Source organism: Gopherus evgoodei, chromosome 10, assembly GCF_007399415.2.
Source record: "Gopherus evgoodei ecotype Sinaloan lineage chromosome 10, rGopEvg1_v1.p, whole genome shotgun sequence".
Lineage (NCBI taxonomy): Eukaryota > Metazoa > Chordata > Testudines > Testudinidae > Gopherus > Gopherus evgoodei.
Window position 1 is genome coordinate 78,161,378 of NC_044331.1, and position 25,564 is coordinate 78,186,941.

Here is a 25,564-nt window from a genome sequence, read left to right on the forward strand (position 1 = left end):
TTATAGGGTGCTTAATAGATCTGAAGGGTCCAGTAGCCTTATTGTGCCCTGAATAATTGTACAACTTTACCTGATTTTGGCTTCAGAACCAATACTGTAGGGTTAGAAGTAAATCATCTAACTGAAAGAGGTACGTACATTTTCAGAATTGTTTATTGTTGAAGAAAATGAAGACTAGATAACACTGGTAAAGTACAACCCTAGTGTAAGCAGATATTGTACAATTCATACCACTACTTCTGCCATTTAATTATGACCTTCTAACATTTCTTACTATTTCATTCCAGGGTATCACCTCAGGTTAGACTCTCAGCCACTTTAGTGATATTCTCATAAAGGCGTTATTATTAATTTGTTTTCTAGTAGTGCCTAAATGCCCCAAATCGGGATCAGGACAACATTGTACTAGGCAAGTACACAACGTAAGAGATAGTCCCTGGCCCCAATTGTTTACAGTGTTAACAGAAAAGATAGACAAGCGTGGGGAAAAGATATAGCATATAAGCAGAATGATGGCTGGTAAACACCATGTTAATTCCTTTTTTAATAAGTTTCCCTTTTTAAAAGTGTATATAGTGGGTTATAGTGTGAGCAAGGGGACAGGATGAATTAATAAAGCATAGGAGTGAAAAAGGAAGACTTATATGGAGAGGGGAGGGGAGGGAAGGTTAGAGGGGAATATAGTGAGCATAAAGAGTGAAGTTGCAGCAGACACACACTGAGGAAAGGGTTGAAGTGGTTTGAAGAAAATGTCTCTCGATCAGCAAGGAAGAAAACATATCTAGAATCAAAAAAGGGGGGAGAGGGAAAGAGGAGGGTGGAGAGTTGGTCGGGAAGTTCCAAAAGTTCTGACAATGGTGCTTCTTTGAGTTCTAGGTGAGCTAATGGAGTTTCTTGGCTTCAAAGGGCTGACTCCACCTGCAGTTTGTCTCCCAAATTGGACTGGCTGGGGCTAGGCAGGAAACTAACTATATGAACCCTGGTGCACCGGGTGTGGGGGGACTAGGGTGACCAGATATTAAGGGGAAAATATCAGGACCCTCTGGTGGTGGTGGGGCTTTTTTTTTTAACACCCATTCAGGAGTTCGGTGGCAATTTGGCGGAGAGCCCTTCAGTCACGGACAGTCTTTGGCAGTATTTCGGCGGGGGATAATAAACCTTGCCGCCAAAGACAGAAGCACCTGCTGCCTAAGACCATCCCCGAATGAAGGACTCTCTGCCGAAGACCAGGAAACAAAATATTGGGACAAATGGCGTCCCGACTGTTATCTGGTTGAGACACGGGACAAACTCCTCAAAATCGGGACTTACCAGGACATCTGGTCATCCTAGGGGGGACCCCAGAAGGGGATCCCCACTTTGTCTGGGGGTAGTGAGCAGCACAATCCCAGTTGCATTTTGTTTTTAAAATCTACTGTAGAATCAGCCAAAACTATTCCTATTAATCTTCTTAATTTGATAATGGTTTCCATTGTAGAAAAATAATTTAAATTTTGTCATCTTTAGCTGGGAATAAAGGAAATTCAAAATCAGAAAAATGGAGGAAACAGCATCTTAGGGGAAATAGTGGTGGTGTTCTTAATTGTCCTAAGGATGCAAATCATGCTCGGTTGCTGTTCATAGCTAGCAAATTCATCATTTGGCAGCACCCATTTGAATTTTGTCACTTCCCTAAGTACAGTATGGTTTGATCTGTTTTAAGTAACTGAGAATCAACAGCTTGCTATGATTAAAATTACTAAATTTATTTCTATCTCATCCAGTGTATTAATAAAATGTCTTTTGCCTGGTCACCTGACACTTATTTTTATTACAGCCCTTTCAGTTACTGCTACTATTTGAACTGAAAGAAAGAGGACTTTTGCAACACTGGTCATAATTTAGTTTGTCCAAATTAAAATTGAAAGAAAAAGCTAATGTCAGCAGTAAACAACTTTGCAAAAGATCATTGGCCTGAACAAAAGCACTTCAAAATTTTAATATATTTGAATGTTTAATGCCTGATCTATTTGAATTTTCATTCAGATTTTAAATGTACACTTTGAAGCTATTTAATGAATTTTAACAAAAAAACCTGCATTTTCTGTTTTAGAAATAGAAAAAGTAAATTCTCCCCAGCATATCAACTCTTCAGATTGTAGTATAAGACTAACTCTGCATGCCTAGTAATCAGTTGCCTTAATTATGGCTTTTCATTACTTGTATCTTGCATTGTAATTACTTATTGCAGAATACAAGGCAAACTTGAGCCAGCTAACACTTTGCCATTGGTGTCGCCTTCCTCTGCCTTTAACAGTTAGATAACTTGTACTGTAACTGAAAAATCCTGCAACGGGTTTTCCAATTTCTAATTGCACAGACATTTTTGTGCAGGAAAGAAATACATGGAAGATAGGCTTCCACGTTTGGCATTCTTTCTTCTAGATTTGAACTCACTTTCTCTCTCTCTCTCTCTCTCTCTCTCTCTCTCTCTCTCTCTCTCTCTCTCTCTCTCTCTCTCTCTCTCTCTCTCTCTCTCTCTCTCTCTCCTTTTTTTTTCCCCCTCACTCCCCTTTTTGTTTTGCAGCCATAGACCTTTTGTATGGGGGTATATACTGCTTCATGTGTCAAGATTATATATACGACAAAGACATGGAACAAATTGCCAAAGAGGAACAACGGAAGGCTTGGAAATTACAAGGTTTGGTTTTCCTGGCTGAATTTCTTATATTTGTTTTTAATCATACCTGTCCCTCCCATTTGTCAATGGCAAAAACCGGTAAGGGGAAGAGAGAGATCTTTAGGGACAATAGTGCAGACTGTGGGGGAGAGATTTATAGATATTGCTGTCCAGGAGCTAGACTGTTAGTTTAATATGTGCACCACACTAAATTATAACAAATTTTTTTATTTTTTTTAATTACAACATAATATAAAATCCTCTATCATGATCATGGACAACTTACCTCATGTCATCAGAGTGAGATCTATATCAGGTAGAAAACGTAACAATCTACCTCTTAGACTATCTTAGGTATCTCAGGCAAGAAATCTGTTCCCCTCACATGAAATGCCACCTTTGTCTGTGATTTTTTTCATAGAATGTGCCAGCTTACATACACACACCCATCTTCTGATTGTCCACACACAGTATATGTGTAAAGATATTTACACACAAATATATGTACACACATTTGTTTTGTTATTCAGTTTGCTTTCCCTAATTTTTTCTTTTTTAGCCTTCACCCCAACAGTGGTTTCTCACTACCAGTGTACAATGACAGGTAAGACGCGTGGGCTGGCGACGCACTTCACTAACAAGCGTCCCTTTGCTGATTATCCTGCCATGTTAGACATGAATCTCATAATGCAGATCGTTTTCCTCTTTTGGTTATGTTTCAGGGATCCAGTAATAATAATGTACTTGATTTCCCATATCCTTCCCTTGATTGAGCTACTCCAAAGCAAATATTTTCTTTTTGTGGTGGGGAGAGGACATATTGATTCTCTTAACCAATCTGAATAATGTTTAAAGGATCTCTTGTGGAAGCTTTAACATCTTCCATTTTTAATGGTTTCTAGAAATGTGTTTTCTTAAAGTGAGGAAGTCTATTTTTGAAGGCAGACTGTTTATACGCAATTATACACTGCAATTAATGAATCTATGGCATCCCTTTCCAGTGTGATAGACCTAACCAGGGGCTGAAATGCAAGTAAACTATTCCCACCCTCACTTTAATACATTTTTTTTAAGAGTAGCAGCTGTAGGTATATTAAGCAGACCTTAACTGGAACATTCTTGGTGTATCATGAAACAGCTGCATATTGACTTACTCCAAAAAAAACCAAATTCTCCTTTTTGCTCCTTACTAGAGTATTTTGAAGCAGTTCAATCAGGAAGGGAAGGTAGTAGAGGATCTTAGAACAAGAAAATCATGGCATGAAATGCTTTCCTGCAGAGTATTATGTTGCAATTATTGGGGAAAGTATTTTTAAACCTTGCATTTGGTCTGTGCTCTTCTATCTTTAACTCCTCAAACCTGTTTAAAATTTGCTTTCTTGAGCCCAAGAGTTTATCAACCACAAGAGCAAAACAGTTGCTCAGGACATAATAGGAATTTTGTGGACTTTTCCTATCCTTCATTTTAATGAGTAAATTCAAAGAGCATTTTCTTAATTTCACTGTCCCCAGGAACAGTATCTCTATACTTTCTGTACCAAGACACACCAGTCTGCCTTCCAGCAGACATTGGCGGTTTTAGAACAGTCCAGAAAGAGTTATGTACCATGTTTTCAGATGTAGGGGTCCAAAACAGGAATAAACTGTTAAGATATAAAATGTAGCTACGTCTGTTCCTGAATTTAAATTACAGAAATATGCAGTATAGATATTTTCTTTAAAGCTGTGGCATAGGATTCTTCATTTAAAATGTTTCATTTTGTAACTTTCCTTTATGATGCAATTCACTTAGACATTTTGTTGAGAAATGCTGAAAACACGTGCATACTGAGGAATAGTAGAGAATTGTCTTCTCATCCACAAGAACCTGCACTGTACAGTGGTTCATGTCATTTAAATGACAGCAGAGTTATAAATGATCTCCAAATAGGATTGCAGAGTTCACAGTACTGCTCAGAAACTGTTTGAATGTCTCCATCCTCCACTGCACACTTCAAATTATGAGATGGGCTTAAAAATGCAGAAGGTTAAAGACACAAAAAACAGAAGGCAAACCTGAATTTACTATTCTTAGCGTTCACTTTTTCAATCTTTTCTCTACAATCATGAGAGCTAGAAACTTTTTTAAAGAAGGCTGAGATTCTAATGTGATAACATGACTCCAGGAAAAGAGACTTTAAGAAAAACCCCAAATATCACAAGACTTGTGATTAAAATGTTTAGAGTTGAAAACACTGGAATAATATCAGAACAAGTTTGAAGACAGGATGTTCTGGGTAGCCAGACCCACAAGTGCAGCCATAGTTCAAGATTAAATCCTCAATTCTGAGATGCAACTATGAGCAACAAAACAGTGTTAATGTTGTAATTCTCCTGTATTTCTCAAGTATTGAATGTTTGCATATTTAATAGTGAGGAGAAGAAAATGTATTTGGGTATTCTGTGCGTCTCCCCTCCTAACTAATGTTCAAAATCTGGGTTTACTTCAGAATACCAAAGTCATTAATCTATATTAATGAGTGCCTGCAAAATGAGGGGAGTGTGTGTTTGTTTGTTTTTTAATTAAAAAAACTAGAACCCAATAAAGCTTCTGAAAACTCTAAATACCTGGATATATGGCCATCTGTTAAAATACCTAAATAAACTTTAAAATGATTTCTGAATGGAGAGGTCAAGATCTCATATGCCAAGATGCAATTCTAAATAGCTGTTTTACAGCACCATTTTGAAAACAGTGAGTTTTCTCTCCAGTAATAACACTGCTTTCCCTTAACCATAAGTGGTAATTTGTACATGCCTTGAGATTTTCAGTCTATTTAAGATTGTTCATGTTGCAGATTTTAGTGCACTCTTTATGCCCCTGCCCCACCATTCCTGGAAAAAATGTGAACCACTGCCAAAGAGTGGAATCAATCTTTCCACGTTTTGGGGCACACCTCAATTTTCTCCTTACATTTTATAAAAAGAATAAATGTAAAGGGAACAGGAAATCTTTGAATCTGCTTCCTTCAGCTCCCTATCTCTGCTTTAAACTCTACTGCGGAACAAAACTTATGACCTTTCTAATGAGAGGTTTCCTGTAAGAGAGATGTCACACCTGTTTTGCTCTTGATGTTTGTCCTGGCATTTAACTTTGTGTGTGTGATTTTTTTTTTTAATTTCTATTTAAACAAGACTTAATTGCTTCACCCAGAATCCTGCAAAGCTGTCAGATCTCTTTTATTTACCTTGACTACTTTAAAATTACTTGAGGACTCGGATTCGCTATTAAGCCCTTGGATCCCAAACCGACAAATACTCAAGCAACATGCTTAACTTTATGCATATAAATAGTACCATTGACTTGTGTGGGACTGTTCACATGCATAAAGTTAAGCCACTTTTATGTGCAGGATTGGGGCTTTAGTGTTAATATTTTCACTTTTATGCAATAATCCAATATTTGTACATATTGGATATTTATTTTTTGAACAGTCTCATTAAACAATTAACCAAAGTCCTGTACAGTACCTATTGATAAACTATACTAAATTGGCTTGGTCATTTTTAAATTGTAGCATAACTGAAATTTAGACTTACCAGGCTTGCAACCAGCCAGTCCAGTAGCTGGTAGTACTAAAACGTTGGAAATAATATAAAATTCTGACAGTTTGCTTGCAAAACCGTTTGTAAATTAACACAGAAATATTGTTAATCTGAAAAGATTTGCTGAAGCTGTCTATTGAAAAGCTTGTGGCAAGCCAATGTTCTGTCATATGTGGACTGTCCATATGTGTCTGTAATGCTGCTTCATTCAGCATTTGCCTGTGCATACTGTATAGTGTGTTCAAAGCATTGCAGCTGTTTAATCTCCTCAATCTGTTACATGGTAATTAGTTTCCCTATTTATTTTCCTTGTATTTTCCTTTAATGCTGAACCTTGGGAAAAGGGAAGGAGTGTTTGTTAGTTCTTGTGCTCTTCATTAAAAATTGTTGAGTCAAATATAGTAAAGAGATATGGGAATCTACGTAGATTTGAAGTTTGTTGTCCTCATGAATCCAAGAATGAGACCTCAGTCATATGCAGGAACCTTGAGGGTCAAGAGTAACTATGATTCAGACATTTTGGATGGGTAACTTCTGACAGGCAGAGCTATTTCTGAAAATGAAGCTCAAAGAGCTATTAAAAATGAAACATGTACCATGCAGAATGTGTAAGCCTCCAGCTACATTTTCTACTCTCCGTCTTTTCATGTGTATGATTTATAATTTATTTTCTCTAGCACAGTACTGTTTCATCGATGCGCATTCTGCACAGAATAAGATGAACTCTAATTGACTTTAATCCTCAATTTCAGAATAGATTGCCTGTCTTTTTTTATTTTTTTTAATGCCAAAATGCTTTTGTGACTTACTATAACTGGCCTTGCATAGCAATTTCTCTCTTTGCTGCATAGAATGCTCAGCAGCCTTTAGCTGGTCAGCTCTTGGGTCTTTTATTGTTGTTGTAGTTTTCATATTTCAGATTATACTGTAGACACCTCTGTGTCAACATCTAATCTGTTCCACTGATTACTGGCTCTCCTGACTCCCCTCTACCCTCCAGTCCCCCAAACAAAATAAATGTTTTTGAAACATAGCATTGGGGGCTATTATTTTAAGAAAATAATTAATGTGACAAATTTCAGCTATGGCTCTAGAGAAAATAAGGCTTGACTCTGGGTAGTGGGGAGTTAATTTAAAAGAAAACAACCCACTACATCTAACTATATTTCTGGGGAATGTTAGAGCATTCGACTTTCACTCTACTAGGGTCTGTTTGCTTTTACCCAGTGCTACAATGGCATAGTGAGAGTTATAGCAGCATACCCCCTAATATGTGATGAGGGAATACACTATTAAGTATCTTCCAAATCCTCTAAAACCTGCTTTGCATCTATTAAGAGTAAGACTGTAGCTGTCTGGTACGTTGGATCTATTTTGGCTTATTTACCATATTTGTCATTTCATTGAAGAGATGTGGGGACAATTGTCTACATTGCCCTATATCTCAGCCAATCTGTGCTTAGCCCCAAGACATGCAGTTGTGCTGGCAATATGACCCCTTGGAGCCCAAAGAAAATCATGGACACTTGAAACAATAAATAACACTGGATTGGCCTTCATGCTGGGGTTCTTTTTAATTGGAGGTTTTTTCATCCATTGGTGGGAAGACTGTTACTTGGAAACAGATAGGAATTCTATACAAGTAACTGCTTTTGTGTGCTTTTAGCCCATGTTTATGGGAACATATTGTCAAGGTCAATTGCTGCCTTTCTGAACAGTAATAAAAAGCAAGCTGGCTATTGTAGTTTTTTGTATACTGAATCCAACTTAATGGACAGTGCATTACAACCTTTTCTTGAAAGTATCCTTTCAGCTGTTCTAGCCAACAGCACCCTGAAATTTTCTTTTCATCTGCTCAGGCATTGGAGAGAAGTATTCAACATGGGAGCCAACCAAACGAGAGTTAGAATTGCTACGACACAACCCCAAGCGGAGAAAAATAACCACAAATTGCACCATAGGTAAGTCAGGGCAACAGTTTCTCCGATGATTTCTCCACCAACTGCTCTTTCAAAGCCCTGTGATGTTTTTCTTGCCTTTCAAGGTTTAAATGCATGTTCTCAGGTTGTGTCTTACAACTGGTTTTTCTTTTTAAATGTGTCATGTCATCTTAATGACCATTGTTTGTTTACTAACTTCCATTCTCTCTTCTCTGTAGAAGGATGTGTACTGTGTCATTTCAGATACTGAAGATAGTAGACCTTCAAAGTTAGGAGACACTTAATCCCTGTGTATACTAGGAAATTCTATGGGGGAAGAATCCCTACTGACGGTACCACCAGTTCAGTTGAAGTTTTCACTGAAGTAGTAAAAACACTAGGAGCTGCAAGAACTAATGTACACGAGAGCTCCCATTAGTGCTACCACCAAGGCAGTTGCACCAGTGGAAATTCTCTTGTTCAGACATAGCCCAAATTGCATCTTCCTTTCACTTGAAAGCTTTGGTCTTTTACCAAATGGGAGATTCAGTCTTTTTACCGGATGGGAGCTTTGACTTCTTTCCTCCTACTTTAGAGGATCCAGAGGAGATGAGCAAAAATGATTTAAAAAAAAAAAAAAAGTTTAGAAAATCTGACTATGAAGGAAAATAAAAAAACTGGATATGTTTAGTCTTGAGAAAAGAAAGATTGAAGGCAGACCTAATAGGTCTTTAATATAATTGTCTATAGTGTTATAAAGAAGGCCGTAAACAATTTTTCTCCATGTCCACTGAAGGTAGGACAAGAAGTAATTGGCTTAGTCTGCAACAGGAGAGGTTTATATTAATATTATAAAGAGTTTCCTAACTTTAAGGAATAGGTTACTAAGGGAGGTTGTGAAATCCCCATCATTCAAGGTTTTTAAGAACTGTCTAGACAAACACCTGTCAGGAATGGTCTAGGTATACTTGGTACTACTTCAGCACAAGGGAATGGCCTGTATGATCTCTCGAGGTCCATTCTGGCCTTACATTTCTATGATTCTATGTTGAAAATTCCATAAGGGGTCCTTTAGACTCATATTTTGAACCCAAAGCACATAGTCTATTCTCCATCTTGTTTGTTTTAGATTTCAGTTCCTAGATTCACAGATTCCAAGGCAAGAATGGACCATTCTGTACAAATCAAATAGTAGCACACAAAGTTAGTTGGCTCACTTTGGAGCCAAGAGCTATCTGATATGCAGGCATAATAAGAAATGATTGGGAAACAGCTGGGGAAGAGAGGAGAGAATGTGCAGAAGTTCTCACAAAATGTAGATTCTGTTTTACATCAAAACTGCCTGACCAGCTCTAATGATGACTAATCTGGCCAGTAATAATCCTGTGACTTTGTTTTCTTTATAGATTAATGCATGCTAACATATTCAGTTATGAAGATTTCTGAGATTAGGATGATAACCGTAGGCCCAGATTTTTACAGTTATTTAGGCATTGCTCTGTTTAACATTGCAATGCCTAAGTCTCATTTTCAAAAGTGACTTAGGAGCCTAAGTTCCATTGTCTTTCAATATGACTTAGACTCTTAAGTGCCTAAGTCACTTTTGGAAATGAGACTGAGTCAGTTAGGTGTTGTAGCACTCAGCAGAGCAATGACTAAGATTCCTTTAAAAATCTCTGCTATAGTCACTAGACGCAGGAAGCAGTTTGTGAAGTCCTTAAATGTTGCCTCATTTTTCAAAACTTCTGTTAAGTATAAGTGCATCATCTAATGTTCACACCTTTTCACCCTCTCATTCTTTGGGAGTAATGATGAATAAAATAGTTTTATATACATGTTTCTAGTACAGTAGTGCATAAATTATACAATACATGTATACAGTACCTGAAACTCTGGATTGAGAAGCAATAATGTGACTTCAAGAAAGGAAGTCAAGATCTGGGGATAGAAGAGTAATGTCAAAGAAAGGACATCTATTTTTGCAACAGCAGAGCAGAAAAAAGGGTTGAAACACACCTGGACCTTGGACACTTCAAGCAGCCTAAGAAAGCACTCTAAATTGAGCTGGTTTGTTCTCTCTATTGCTTGTTCATTTTGGGATGTGATTTTTTTATGAAACTGTAATATATTGTATAAGAACTATTTTACCAATTATTTGGCTGAATGAATTCTACAGGACAAATGAAAGTGGGTTTGATAAAATATTAAGTCGCATCTGACCTTTCTGAACAATGAAACGTTTATGGATGTTGTTTCTCTTTCCATTTTGATGGAATGAGATGCTGATTCTTAAGACTTTTAATTTTTCAGTCTGTTAAAAGGGATGGTTCTGACTGCTTGAAATCTTATACACACAGCATGGCAGGGAAAGTGCTTATGAAACACAGGGGATAAGGGCAATGACTGATGTCTTTACTTCTGCAGGCGTGCTTTTAATAATTTCTCCTACTGAGCCCTGGAGCTGTCTGTATGCCAAGATTTAAAAAGAGAAAAAAATCAAAGCACCCAAGAGACTTAATGCAGTTTTGGGCTACAGTTAAAAGCAAAAGTCTTGCTTTCTTTCAGAAAAATACATTGGGGGTTTAACTGAAAAAAATTTGTCATTGTCCTTCAGCTTTTTCTCTCTATCCCCAGCCTGTTGCTAAATATATACCTGTGTGCAGACTGAAATGATGCAGTTACCTGGACATTCCCATTTCTCTTTTCTGATGCTCATTTCTTTAGACATCAAGTCTTTATTGATCCATAATAGACATCTCTTTCATCTTCTGAGGTAGATAAATGAGTCAGAGAACATGCATAGCTGTCTGATTGTATTGGCTCTGATAATGAAACTTCGGCTGATAATCAGCTGTAAGCGTCGCAGGCCTGCTGATTTGATTCTGTTTACATGGAGAATCCAGTTTAGACTAACCAAATCTCCTTTTACCATTTTGTAAAGCTGATTTAAAAGAAAAAAGGCAGATACTTGCTTTCTCCCCCTCTCCCTTCCTCCTGGTGTAGAATTGCATTTTGGATTTTTTAAAATTCTCAGGTATGACATTGAAATGGTTATTGAGCCTCTTGTTGTCAGATGCCACCGGTGTGGTGCTCTGCTCTGTCCAATGTTGATAAGTCAGTTGCGTGCATGTGTTCCCTCTGTGTGCTGCCCCGACTCTGTAGATCACTGGCACAAAAGACCCCGAGAGAACTCCCACAGACTCCGATACGGTATGAAGGCATCCGGCCAGTTTTATTGTCAAACGAAGCACAATAATAGTTTCCAGCAAACTCTACAGGACATACGACGAATATGTGCCCCCTGAAAATGCACACAGCTCAGTCAGTAGCGGAATGCTCCACTGTCCCCTAGGCCAGACAAAGGCACTGCCCCAGCGATGTATTCTTATACACAAGTATAAACAAGTTACACATCACTCCTGACGTATTGAGGTGCAACTCCTCTACATAGCAAGGTACAACCCCTCTACACAGTAAGGTGCCGCCTCTCACTTTATACGTGTTGGTTCGAACAAAACAACTCTATCCATCATATTACCCTTTTCCCCATCTTTAGGATGGGTCAGCCTATTCCTTGTTATCTGTGTAGGTTGTGCAAGTATCTGAGCGTTCTGGTACCTTTTAGGTATGTGTATTTTTGCATCATCACCCCTTTCCTTGCCACTTTCTGTGAGCAGAGCCTGCCTCTGGCTCACAGTTTAACTTTACTTTATGTTAACAAAGTCTTGACCATTACTTTAGTTCAGGCCTTAGGCCTCATACCGGGCCTCTGATACAAGGGTTTATGTTTCAGGGCCTCATCTTACTACAGCTCTGAAACTGGTTCTGTATATTAACTGAGGTATACTTGTACTGTAACTAATGAGGATGGCATGGTATTCCTGGAATCCAAGACAACACAGACTTGGAATAGCTTGGAAAAATATGTACATGCGTGGGTTATCCATGAGAGAATTTTGAAAAGAGGGCTTGCCATAGGGTTTTCCCCCATAGTGAGAACTCCGCTAACATGGATTGTAACATACTGGGAGCTGGTTCAGAGGTCTAAAATAACCATATTTGTGGTTTCCCATTAGGTTTTACACCATTAGTCTTTAAAGCAACATCACTTCAGAGTCATGTGGATTTTTAACCCCCTAACAAAGTCTGCTTTGCACTGCAAGTTATTTTCCTATTCTTGTCTTGCAGTGCTGAGAAATGACCTTTAGCGGCCTCTTTAATAGCTAGCTGGCTCTGTGCACTAGTTTTTCTGAACTTCTGCACAACAGCGATATCCTTAGTCTTGCACTGACACCATAAATTAAGTATGTAGATGAACTGCCATAAAATGAGTTTTTTATTACTGAGAACTAATAACTCACTTTCTACCTTTCATTTCAGTCAAAATAAAATTATATTTCCTTGTACATAGCAACTTGTCAATTTTCTAGTAGTGTGTAAAGAACCTCTTTTATACATCATCAAAAAACTGCTCTCCAAGATTTGTTGGATCTCACCGGCACTACAGTTTCTCTCTGATTTTTCTTCAAACTGGGTATCTGTATCTCTCTCACCAGATACTTGCTTCCTAACAATGAATATACACACGGTAAATTTTTTGCTGAGTCACTTTTTGTGCCATTGTGCAGATTCCACTTCAAACTAAAGTAGTTCGAGTAGTGGTGCAGGCTAGAAAATCCCAAGCTTTTATTGGTTCTTGCTTTCTGGATGTTCACCAAAGAATCATCCTCACAATTGCATTTGCCTGTCTGAAGTGACTTTGGGACAAATTGCTGAAGTGCCAACACTGAGCTCAGGTGCTGATGGAAATAATGACACATGGTCCCTGCCCTCAGGATCCAATCTAGATTAGACAGGCAGTACAGTAGACCGATAATACATGGGGGGAGTTTGCAAACTTGAAATGCTGATAGTCATTATTTAGTCTTTGCAGAATTAAATAACATCTTGGTTTTGGATTCAGGACTTACTGGTTTGGTTTGATAAATTTCTGACATGCTAATTACACCAGAAAATCCTTAAGGACAATTTGCATAGATAAAATTTAGATAATGCCACTATTGGAATTTTTTTTCCAGACATACAAGGGAAAACTTAATTTTTAAGTCTATCTCTTGTTGCTCTATGAAGGCACTGCACTCAGCTAGCCCATCAAACTACTACATTCAGACATACAAGAGGGGTTTTTATTATGGGGATGGGCTGGGTGGGAGGGAGATGTAGCATGTTTTGGGGGCCGTTTTCATAGCTCATCTTGTTCTCATATCATTAGTACCCACAAGATTAGTACTCCTGAGCAGACTGAGGTATTAGCTAGCCTGTCTCTAATTAGCATATGAAATGAGTTTGTGGCTGAAGACTCTGCTACATTACCAGTAGAAAGAGTTAGACTCTAAAAGCACATGGATAATTAGCTAGCTAGAGCCACTCAGGATTCCCATTTTCAGTGTTGCAATAAGGCAGACCGGGGAGCCTTTAGAGTAGAATGAGCAAATCCTTTTCAGAAAGAATGATGGGGAGTGGGGGAGGTGACACAAACAATAGCTACATCGCAGTGGCAGGTGGTTTTTGCAGCTGTGTGACACCAAGCATTATGACGTGAGAAAGAGAGGCATGAGTGGAATAAAGCAGTAGTGTTTCAGTGTAAAGGTGGCAAAAGGAGATGAACAGTGGCCTAGAAATTATTTCTGGTTCTCTAGACAAGCTACCAGAAGCATTGCTTTATCTTTCAGTGTTACATAAACTATGCATGAGCAGCCGTGCACAGGGGCCTAACTAGAGAAGACTTGAAGATGTTGTGGACTGCATTAATACTTTAAAGTATTTTGTGAATGTGCTGTCTTTTTGGTGTACTTGCTTTTTGGTCTGAGACTTCTTAAACTAGCTCAGATGGAAAAGGGGATTGAAAACACTCTGACACAGCACAGAATTTTTAACACTGGTTTAAATTTTAATTGTGAGTTGGACACATTAGTGGGTAGTACGGTATTTGAAATGTGGCCGCCCATGAAATAGTTCTCAACGTTTTTTTCTCTGCTTTGTCAGATTAAATAACATTTTGAATCAATCAAAATGGGTTGCATAATGTCCTCTTAAGTGCTCCCCAAATAAATGCCTCCTGCATAAATAGTATCAAGTCATCTTATCTTGTAACTACACCCACTGTCTATCTGAAATATTGATAATTATTCCCTATGTTAATTAACCAATCCTAAACTATCCTGTGATATAGCATCAAATATTTAAGTCCTCCCACCAACTTTGAGTACTGCAGTATGAAGCCTGTTTTAAAATAAACAAAAAAAAAATTAGTGTTTTTAATTTGCTCAAAAAGGCGCATGTACAATGTTTAGAAAGGCTTTCTGAAAGTAAACTACACTAGTAAACCCAGTTGAGCAGCCATCAGTGAAGGAAGAACCCAAGTAGCTGCTTTAGACGTTCAAAAAGATTTTGTTGCTTCTAGAAAAAATTTTCTTAACAGTTTTTAAAAGGAGAACTCTCAGTTTTGCTGTTAAACAGAATCCCTATATTTCTTTGGTCATTTGAATGCACTTCACCTTGGTTGCCAAATCTGATGACCCTCCAGAAACTATTCAGGTATTTGGTGTAATCTCACACGTTAATGGTGCAGTTTATATTTCTATTTACAGGTTACAGATAAATCAAAGTTATGGGAGAACTTTTCCTTCAGGATCATTATACTGATGTGGGTGAATCTGACAGTTAATTGAAATTATTGTTACAGAAAAGCATATATTTTCATGTGCATTTATGTTAATCTCTGATAGATGTTAGCCCTGTTCACCTCGGAGTTTACCTTATTTTGCAGTATGCAAAGTGGGCACAGAGCAAACAGAATAGCACCTAGCTCTGATGTAAATATGTACCTTGTTCAGCTTAAAATGAAAAAAAGATATGAGAAGAAATTTAATTCAGAGGCGTCACCAAGATAATTTTTAGTTCTATTTGTTGTATATAGAATGTGGGCACAAAAATAATATGAAACTTCCAAAAAACAAAAACTAGGGAATCATAATGTCTCAACTTGTGCATAGTATTTTTGTGCACTTTACATAAGCTCAACTCTACGAGATAGCATTCTTTTCACCGTGTCATTGTGATTTTTGTTGGACAAGATTTCCAACAACCAGACAAAAGTAAAGATATGGTTTTGCTGCTGAAATGAGAAACGTTTATATTCAGTGAAGAGGATTGCTGTGTCTGGTGAATGTTGAATGCCTTCTCTTCATTTGATTTATAGCATGAGAAACAACAGTAGTCCAACTTTCACCCCAAGAGGTGAAGGAGGAGACTTTTATAGAATTCAGGCTTTTATTTGAACTTTGGAAACAGATTAATTCATCAGGACATCCATTGTGGTAGTTTACAAGCAAATTGAACTTCAAAAGTTAGAGAAGGGTGTCTTACTGCAAACTCTGTTCTCACATCTGTACCTAGTTTGTGGTGGGGCCTTTTTAATCTTTCAAATAAAATATTAAGTAGGCTACTAATCTCCAATAGGAGATCCATCTAAACAAACAGTTTTTAAGCAAATAGAATTGTGAGCCATTTCTTCAGCTGTAGGCATACCAAGCATAGTGGGGGTGGAAATAGAGACATGCACCCATCTTAAACTAATAGTGATGGTAGAAAAGCATGATGTATTGTCTGGGGAAAGGGAAACAGCCAGCCCTCGTACTATAATGAGTCCGTTATGGATTATCAGAAATATTGCATTGAATTTTCATAAAGAATTTGTGAATCACTGCATTACCATCAACTGTTGTTTTTTTCTTCAGCTCAATTTGTATTAGCCGTTTTAAATTAGATGTTAATCTTTTGAGATGAACAAGCATTTTTCCCAAATGAAACGCTTGATATTTAGTTTGTTTAACTTGGTTATCTTTTCTTGACCTAGCTTATTAATGCTACTGCTTTACAGGGAAGTTACATCTAGCAGTTGTTGACACCTTTACATCATCGCTTTTTAAGGCAAATGAGCATTTATTTGTTCCTGCATTTTAAAGGAATCCAGAATTTTGTAGCAGAAACCAAGACATGCACTTCTCTTCATATTTGATCTCACCGCTTATTAAAATGGAGAGTTTAGTACCTCATGAGGTTTTTTGGGGGGGCCGCTAATATGAGCACAATGCTTTGTCTTGTATGAGGGACCAGTGTTTGTTCTTTCCTCTTCTGATTACAGTAACCTTTGCCAGGCTTATAGTCTGAATTTGAAGCAAGAGTGGTTTAGGTTGGACATTAGGAAAAACTTTCTAACTTGTCAGTGTGGTTAAGCACTGGAATAAATTGCCTAGAGAGGTTGTGGAATCTCCATCATTAGAGATTTTTAAGAGCAGGTTAGACAAACACCTGTCAGGGATGGCCTATAATACATAGTGTTGCAATGTGTGCAGGGGACTGGACTAGATGACTTTTCAAGGTCCCTTCCCTTCCTACGATTCTGTGATTCTCTGGAGTTATGTGTGTTTCTTGAGATGGCAAAATTGGTGTACAAATAAAGAAGTAAACAGAAAAAGTGACTTTTCATGCTATTAGAAATGCAAGTAGGGAAAGAAATAATGTTTTCCAGGTTATGGCAAATTACTTATTTGACTTTTTTTTTTTTTTAAAGAACAGATTTTGTTTTGCAAACTGGATGCTTATCTCTATTTTGTGTTCTCATTCATTCCCATTTAGTAGAAATATGGATTAGTTTTCATCATGAATCACTTGCATTGCTATAATGCCCAAACTGTAAACAAGCCGTACACATTTTAACGTCAGTTTATAAAATAAAACTGTGAAAGTAGAACATGAATTTTTCTAAATAACAATATTTGTATTTCACCATAAACCCATAACATGACAAATTTCTTGGTAATGGATTTCTTACTGTTCCTTGGCTCTGAAAAATAGCACCTTGCATTGGAGAACCAGTCTTTCAAGACAGTAGTGGGTTGAAGAAAAGAAATAACTACACAGCAAAAATTTGAAGCACAGGAATGTATTTGGAAGGTGGGAAGTGGATGTGTTTAAAGCAAAATCTTCTATAAACTTAATTTCACAGTTCAACACTTTCCGGGGGAGAAAATGGAAGTAATAACTAGTGTGCATGCAATTAGAAGGCTATTCTGAATTAGTTAAATAAGTGATAGCAGTTGAGGAAGATGCTTCTGTTCTTTCTTCAGAGATCTTCATTCAGCAGGTGAAGTAGTGAACATAGGGATTGTAGTTGGAATTGGCTGAGCTTGCCTTACGTTTTTCTCCCCTGATTTTGGAAGATCCAGTATTGAAATCACACAACAGTCTTACCTGAAAGAATAAATGGGGATGTGACTAGATGCATAAATTCCTGGGGAAACCTGTGTGCGTGATTCAGCAATACCACTAAGGCTGCTTACATGTGTGTCTTGCCACAATTCCTATGATACAGCCAATGGGTTGTCTCTTGTGCCGTGGCTGTTATGGCAAAGGGACTCTTTTGAACAGCCTTGATAAGTTCTCAAGAGAAAAAACAGAAGCAAAGCTGAAGATTGAAGACCATTGAGGTTCCACAAGAGAGATTGCTTGGGAGGCAGAGAGAGAGTGCTCTGGAGCAAGCAAGACTCCACATCCAATTGCTTACAAATTTGAGGATAGGTCCAGACAGAACTTTTGGGATTGCCAAGGTGTGGGGGTGGGATTGGGGTTGTTGGATATAAATATTTCAGTCTAACACTGAGGAATAAATTCTGAGGATCTGAACTGTCTTAGCTTTGCTGCTGTACTTGCTGAATCACTCACGCCGTTTATCCAGGAGAGTGAAAGTAAATTATTCATATTAAAGGTGATCTGCAAAAGAAAATAAATTTTAGGACTGTTCCCCTTTTTCGCTCATTTGTATTATAAAAAGAAGGCCTGAGTGGCGGGTGGGTGTGAGTATATGGGTACACAAGCACGCACATGCACACATGTTCTCTTGGATTTTACATTAGAAAGCTGTGTCCTATCTAGTCTGCAAGACACCATAGGAATTTAACAAAAAAACTGGTTCAGTGATAGCCCTGGTGTGGACAAGGCTCTTTTGCCCTGTGGTGTTTTTACCATTTAGTTAAACCTGCTAAAGCAAATTTAATTGACATAGTGGTAAGAATGGATCTAGCTGAAGGAGGTTTTTTTACTACTCGGTGATTGCACCAATGAGAATTATTTTTTGTAAAATTCCATGTCATCGACAAAGCTTGAAATGACCAGAGGGCTTATTAAATGATTATCTCACAAGAGGCAAGACTGAGAGAGATCAGAGAGAGATTTAGGAAGGGATTTAAGCCAATGCCTGACTTTAAGCATATGAATAGCCCCGTTTGATGTTAATCATTGTGCTAAAATTCTTGCAGAATTGGGACCTAAATTATCTAAAAAAAATGGGTATATATTTGGCTTCATTTATTAATAGTTGGAAGAAAGCCTTGATATTAAATCCCTCTTGCCTTCACTTAAGGTGTAGGAGCTAACAATACATATCCCTCTGGCATCTACTAGGTCTAGCAAAACCAGGGAAGAGCTAAGATCATGATACAGTTGCTCATAGGTTTAAAATAAAATTAAAAAAGCAGTAAATAAATATTTTTTTAAATATAACCTTTTTTAAAAAGTCAGGTCTCTTGTATCTAGTGCAAAGAAGAGTAAGAAAAAATAATCCGTTGAGAGTCTTGTGTTAGTGGCTGTAGTAAAGAACTCTATTCCGTTCTGTGTATCTCATTGTGCTCGATAAAAGAAAATGCCAAGCTAATGATAAATGATTACACACTTTTTTTCTGAATCTACTTTTGCAGTCAGTAAACTGTAACGGTGAAAGGCTTTTGCTCTTTACTGATCCTATTTGGTGTATAAGGATGATCTCAAAGTATATGTTTTTTCTGTACTCCGCTTCCCTCCCCGCCCACCCCCCCAAAAAAAGTTTGTTCTCTTTTAGAAAGAATAGTGGTATCAAATTGTTAGTCCCTTGCTTTTGCTTGATGGACTGAAGAGCTAGTGTTATAGCTGAAATCTGAGTGGCAGCTTTTTCAGCCCCAGCTGAAGGGAGGAGGGACACCAATTCCTTCACCAAGAGCTTTTATCCCAATATTTGTTCTAGAGTTTGAGTTTTAACAAATTAAAATGTAACCAATTGACCCCAACATCCTCTTTTATCCTAGTGGATAACTAACATGATGCTTATTTTTATGTTTAAAGGCTCCAAAGGTGATCTTGGCGACTACAGGCTGGTATGCCTAACTTTGGTACCAGGCAGATTGGTTGAAACTATAGTGAAGAACAGCATTATCAGACAAATGGGTGACCACTTTATGTTGGGGAAGAGTCTATGGCTTTTCTGAAGGGAAATCATGCCTCACTAATCTATTAGAATTATTTAAGGAGATCAGCAAACGTGGACAAGGATGATCCAAGTGTACTCGGACTTTCAGAAAGCCTTTGACAAGGTCCTTGACCAAAGGGTTTTAAGCAAAGTAAGCAGTCACGAGCTAAAAGGGAAAGTCCCATCATGGTTCAATAACTGATTTAAAGATAGGACACACAGGGTAGGAATAAGTGGCCCAATTCTATTTAACATATTCATAAATGATCTGGAAAAAGGGGTAAACAGGTGGCAGAGTTTGCAGATGATACATAATTACTCAAGATAGTTAAGTCCAAAGCTAACTGCAAAGACTTACAAAGGGATCTCATAAAACTGCTTAAGAAAATTGCAGATGAAATTCAATGTTGATAAATGCAAAATAATGTACATTGGAAAACAGAATCTCAACTATAGATACAAAATGATGAGGTCTAAATTAGTTACCACCATTCAAAAATGAGATCTTAGTCATTGTGACTAGTTCTCTGAAAATATCTGCTTATTTTGCAGCAACAGTCAAAAAAGCTTAGAAACTACTAGGAAAGGGATAATAAAATAAAATGGAAAATATCATAATGCCACTGTGTAAATCCATGGTGTGTCCACACTTTGAATATTGCACACAGTTCCAATTGCCCCATCTCAGAAAAGGTGCATGAAAATTTGGAAAAGTATAGAGAACAGCAACAAGAATGTTTAGGGGTATGGAACAGCTTCCATAGAAGGAGAGATTAAAAAGACTGGAACTGATCAGCTTGGAAAAAAATGATTGTGATAGGGCATGTGATAGAGGTCTATAAAATAAAGGGTGGTGTGGAGAAAGTGAATAAGGAAGTGTTATTAACGTATTCACATAACACAAACCAAGAGTCATTCAATGGGATTAACAGGCAGCAAGTTTAAAACAATCACAAGGAAGTACTATACTGCTTCACACAACATGCAGTCAACCTGTGGAACTCATTACCAAGAGATGTTGTGCAGGCCAAAAGTAATAATTGGATTCAACATAGAATTGGAGAAGTTCATCGAGGTTAGGTCTACAAGTGACTCAACTATTAGTAACTGCATGCTCCCTAAGCCTCTAACTGTTAGAAACTGGATCTGGATGACAGGGGATGGATCACTTGATAGATTACTGTGTTCTGTTCACTCCCTCTGAAACATCTGGTACTGGCCACTGTCAGAGACAGGATAATGGACTAAAAGGACCATTGATCTAATTCAGTGTGGACATTCTTATATCAAGTAATAGCTCTGGGTTTTACATACCATGGACTCCATTCTAGCCCTCAAAAAAAGTGGGTTGGTTGAGCCAATGTTCATCTTGCCAGTCCTTTTTCTTCTTGTTGATCTTTCTTAGTAGCAAATGGGTTGGGAAAGAGGTCGTTAGGTAGTCTGGAAATGTTGTAGATCAAGGGTATTTTTAGCAGCCCCTAGAAATGAGATACATTTTAAGGTGGTGTTCTTGGAATCGCTCCCTACAGGAAGAAACCTACATATTTGTAGTGTCCATTTTCTGTAAAACTTTGCAAATTGTCTAGGAGTACTGTTTGAGGGGGTAGTAAGCTTTGAAGCCTGAGGATAAATGTCTGAGTTTGACAACAAATTGGCATTGAAACGAATATTTGAAATGACTTGCTAAACACATGGGTTCTGGCAGAAATATTTCGTTTGAGTCATGCTTGAAGATTTAATTTGCTACTGCTTTGCTTTATAGGTTTTTCACTGTGAGGCAGTTTTCTTCTGCACAGAACAGTTTGGCTTAAATCAAGACAGCAATCTTAATAGGACCTCTTTTAAAATATATGCATGTTCAGTACTCTCCTGGGAGTAGTGGTTTTTCATACAAGTTATAAAGAATTCTAGTATAGGTTATTTATGATTGTTTTCTTTAGTATTTGGATGTTTATCTGTATTTTAGTAGAGAGAAATGATACCAGTAAAGAAAGACAGACATCAAAAGACTTGGATCATATTTATATATAATATATTGCAGAGCATGAAATTTGGAATTACAAGGCGCAAATTGAGCAAAAACCAAAAATATATTGCTGCAGAGGCTTCTGTCTCTACTAAAACTACTGAAGGCTCTGCGTGAGGCAGAACTTCATGAAATTATCTATATGTGAAATAACCAGATGAATGAAATTGAGGTTGAGTTATTCTGTTATCCTTTATTGGGAAATGGTCATGCATATTTGCATAGAAAACATTTTAATTTTATAACCTGTGGTGGTTGCTAGCTCACCCTCCCTCATCTCAAATCCCTATGTATCTTGTAAAAGAGAGAATTTGGAAGGCAGCCTTCTCCAGCCTGTACAGCAGTGCACTGGTAGTCCAAGACTCGGGCTTAACTCTTAATGTATCATCTGAGTTGCTAGCTATGTATTATTGGGGATCCAATCTGATTATTACCTAAAGTAGAAAGCCAAGTTGGCTGATCAGTGTGGCATTGGACAGTCTTTGCAAAGTAATACTGTAATAGTGTTTCCCTTGGAAATGCCGAGGTTCTACTTTCTGGTGACCGCTGGCCCTTGATTTCTGGAGGTTATTGGAAGCCTTTTATAGGATTTTGCTGACATATATTGCAAAAGCTTCATTCTTATAGTTCATGGATGCTGTCACAGCAACAGGGAAGGCTGCACTTTATAATCCTTTTAGTCTATCTAGACGGGGTGGCCAACCTGAGCCTGAGAAGGAGCCAGAATTTACCAGTGTACCTTGCCAAAGAGCTGCAGTAATACATCAGCAGCCCTCCACCAACTCCCTCACCCTGTTCCCAGGGCCTCCCCCCGCAGATCAGCGCCTCCCTCTCCCTCCCAACACCTCTTGCACACCTGTTTCATGGTATACAGGAAGCTTGGGTAGGAGCGAGGGCACTGCAGGCTTAGGGGAGGGGGCAGGAAAAGGTGGAGTGGGGGCAGGGCCTGTGATTAATAGGTGAAACCACGTTATATCGAACTTGCTTTGATCTACCGGAAAGCGCAGCCCCCGCCCCTCAGGACTGCTTTACCGCGTTATATCCGAATTCATGTTATATTGGGTCGTGTTATATCAAGGTAGAGGTGTATAAGGATTTACCCATTCCTCGTTATTTGTTTGAGCAATTTCCAGAGGGAGTTCAGGCAGTTTGAGTCTTGGTCACTGAACTTTTACTTAAGGAGCTTCAACTACTTTACCTGGACAGTGTTTTAGATTCTGGTCCTTTTATTATTTTGATTGTTTTTATAATTATTATTTTATTATCTTAATTGTTGGGAGTACTTTGTAAAAACAAAAAAAAAACGAGCTGCCAGCTGAGTGGTTGTCTATGTAGAGGGTGAAGGATCTTTATCAAGTGCATATATAAAGTGTTATTAACTGGACCTCTTAAGCTTTAAAATAATCGAATTATTACAAATAGTGAATGTTAAGCATGCAGATGTCCCCACATCCATTGTTGTCGCCTTTGGTAGACAGAACCTGTGTTCATCAGGTATACCAGAGTAAATAAACATCAGTCTTTTCTTTAAACATACTTACATTGCTGTCTGCTCTCATCACTTCAAATTCCAGTAATCCCCTTAAAAACCACCTTTCCCGATACTGAATCTTGCATAAATTTGTCGCTATCTCCCAATCATGGCCAGACTATGAAGAATGTCCATAATGAAAGTCAGTAGTTTCCTAGATTTTTTTTTTAATGGAACAAACATTAGACCATATAATTTTAACCTAGTTCTTTCCTAGTCGTTAGATACACAGCACAGTTTCCTGTTAGACCAGTAGCTCTTGTGAGAACAAAATTGAGATGGAGAGTGGTCTTGGATTTTATTTACCATGACCTGCTGTTCCATTCCTTGAAATCTGCAGTTCGCATTTGTCCTCTCATGGACAGAAGGTAAACATGCCGTATACTGGAACTAGGAAAATGTATAAACAGCATGTGGAATGACTTATGTGTTGTGGATTATTGGTTGGTTGCTCTGTGCCAAATCACTGGCAATAATCTGTGCATATTAATTCATTTGGATGCATATAGTTTCTGTTGTACAGAAGCCATTGGCAGTTAGCCTGTGTCTTAAGTTATTAAAACGTAAAATGTGTTTTGAGTGGGAGTAGAAACTTGTATGCAGCATATGGTGTGATATTGGGGAGAAAAAGAAGGCTATGGATAAGAATTTCATTTTGTCAGGTTAGTGGGAGTAACTCTTGTTCTTTAAAGATACCATCTGCGCAGGATTTTCATTCTTGCCTCCAGTGTAGATCATGCAGGAACTCTCCAAGCTTTTTAAGTTTGGTTATTGGAGTTTTATTTTTTACCCTCTGAGTTACCTACAGACTTGTTTAAGGGCTCTTTCCTCGCTAAGCACTTTCCATCTAAAAGTACCTCAGAGGCCCCAGAACATGCCAGCCCTTATAAATGTGACTGGCAAAACAACTAGACATGAATTGTTCACTGGCTTCTAACGGTCACAGCTCCACCTCCCTTGGCCCCTTGCCTCTCTTCTCTGAAGTTGCTTATCTTTTATCCTTTTTCCCTGAGTTCTTGTCATTACCAAATTACTTGTTTTTTTATGCTGCAGTTCCTGGGATTTTGATGTCTTCGACATGGGGCTACATTGTGGTTGAGACATGATAGTTCCTATTTCAGTAATTTTGGCCACTTTAAGAGTTTCTTCAGACTCTTATTCAACTCCTCCATTTTTGTAATCCACTCTTGTGCGTTTCCATCCTTAGATTGAATGGGAAGGCACCGTTGCCTTAAGGCTTCTGCCTCATTCTGCACTGTATCTGTGTGCTTCATGCAATATAAATGTTTGCATGTGATTCTTTCAATGAACTCCTTTGTGGTACACTGAAAGATGTGTATTGTTGTTACTCCGGTGCCAGATGCAGCATGGAATGTAGCAATGCTTCGTATTTGTTCTGTCTCTCTTCCAGTGGACTCCATCTCTTGATACTCTAGGGATTAGACAAGCAGATCCATTGTGCATCACTATAGAACATTGAGTCCCAGTGACATAAGCAGATGGAATATTCTTCCACCACAAGATTTTGAGTTCTCAGAGTTCCAGATATGTACATACCCACTTCCCCTGCCTGTTGGTATAGATTGGTGTCCAGCTGAAGCATGTAGGAAAAGACTGGTTCTCTCTTAGATCTTTGTGCATTGATATGGCTTTGGTGCTGAGTGCTTCCAGAGGAGTTTGTTACAACTCCGACTATGGAACTTAGTGTCTTTATAGCTCCCAGCTTTACTCTAAATGTCCCTTTCAGTTGGACAGGATCCCTTCTGTGGGGCTTGGCACTGCATCAACTTTCTCTCTTGAGACTGCTGTGCATTGGTGCCTCCTGTGAACCTGGCCTCCTGCTGCTGTGAGATTTGACACATCTGCTCCTGCTCTGCATGTTGGCACATTAGTGCATTCTCTAGTCTAGAGTGTGGAATTGTTGCACTCTCAGTAAAGCTTGGCACACCAGTACCTCCCCTTTAATCTCTGTGTTATGCTCGTCTTTCAGCACCTTGTGTGCACTGATGACTCAGGCAGGAGCCTCTGAGAACTTGGGAGCTCTGAGATTTTGACATTCTCAGGGTGTCTAAACATTTAGACAGGAAGAATATGGATATATATTTTCTTCTTAATGCAAGCTTCTCTCTGGTGCAGTGAGAGAGGGATACTCTTTGGGACATCAGCCTTCTCTGTGTTTTCAGTCATGAGTGTTCTAAAGCATGGCCATTTAAACTGAAGCAAGAGGATTCTCTAACGGGGTTGTCAGTGCAATCAGGTCTCTGTAGGTACGGTTATTTAATTCCACTATCCTTTTTTAAGTGTGAAATCTCTATTCTAAATTGAAGTGCAAGAGGTGCAAAGTCATGACTCCTGGCATAAGAAGCTTTGTCCTCACTGCGTTTTTGCTTGCCACTTAAGGGAGCAATAATGTGGAACACTAATAATCCTCATACCCAGTTCTTCTGTAGCACTTGTCCTCAATCAGTCTCAGAGGTGAAATGACTTGCTTAATAACTAAAGA

At 38.3% G+C, this 25,564-nt stretch overlaps 1 protein-coding gene across 2 annotated transcripts in view; it reads left to right on the forward strand.

Moving 5' to 3' along the window:
- USP22 (ubiquitin specific peptidase 22) overlaps positions 1–25,564 on the forward strand; it is a 170,112-nt gene that overhangs the window by 94,585 nt on the left and 49,963 nt on the right. Inside the window, exons 3-5 of one of the 2 annotated variants that reach the window (XM_030577271.1) lie at positions 2,567–2,680; positions 3,219–3,263; positions 8,104–8,205. In XM_030577271.1, the coding sequence (XP_030433131.1) occupies positions 2,567–2,680; positions 3,219–3,263; positions 8,104–8,205 (261 nt within the window). The remainder of the gene's footprint in view (positions 1–2,566; positions 2,681–3,218; positions 3,264–8,103; positions 8,206–25,564) is intronic. The other variant, XM_030577272.1, reaches the window with a different exon arrangement.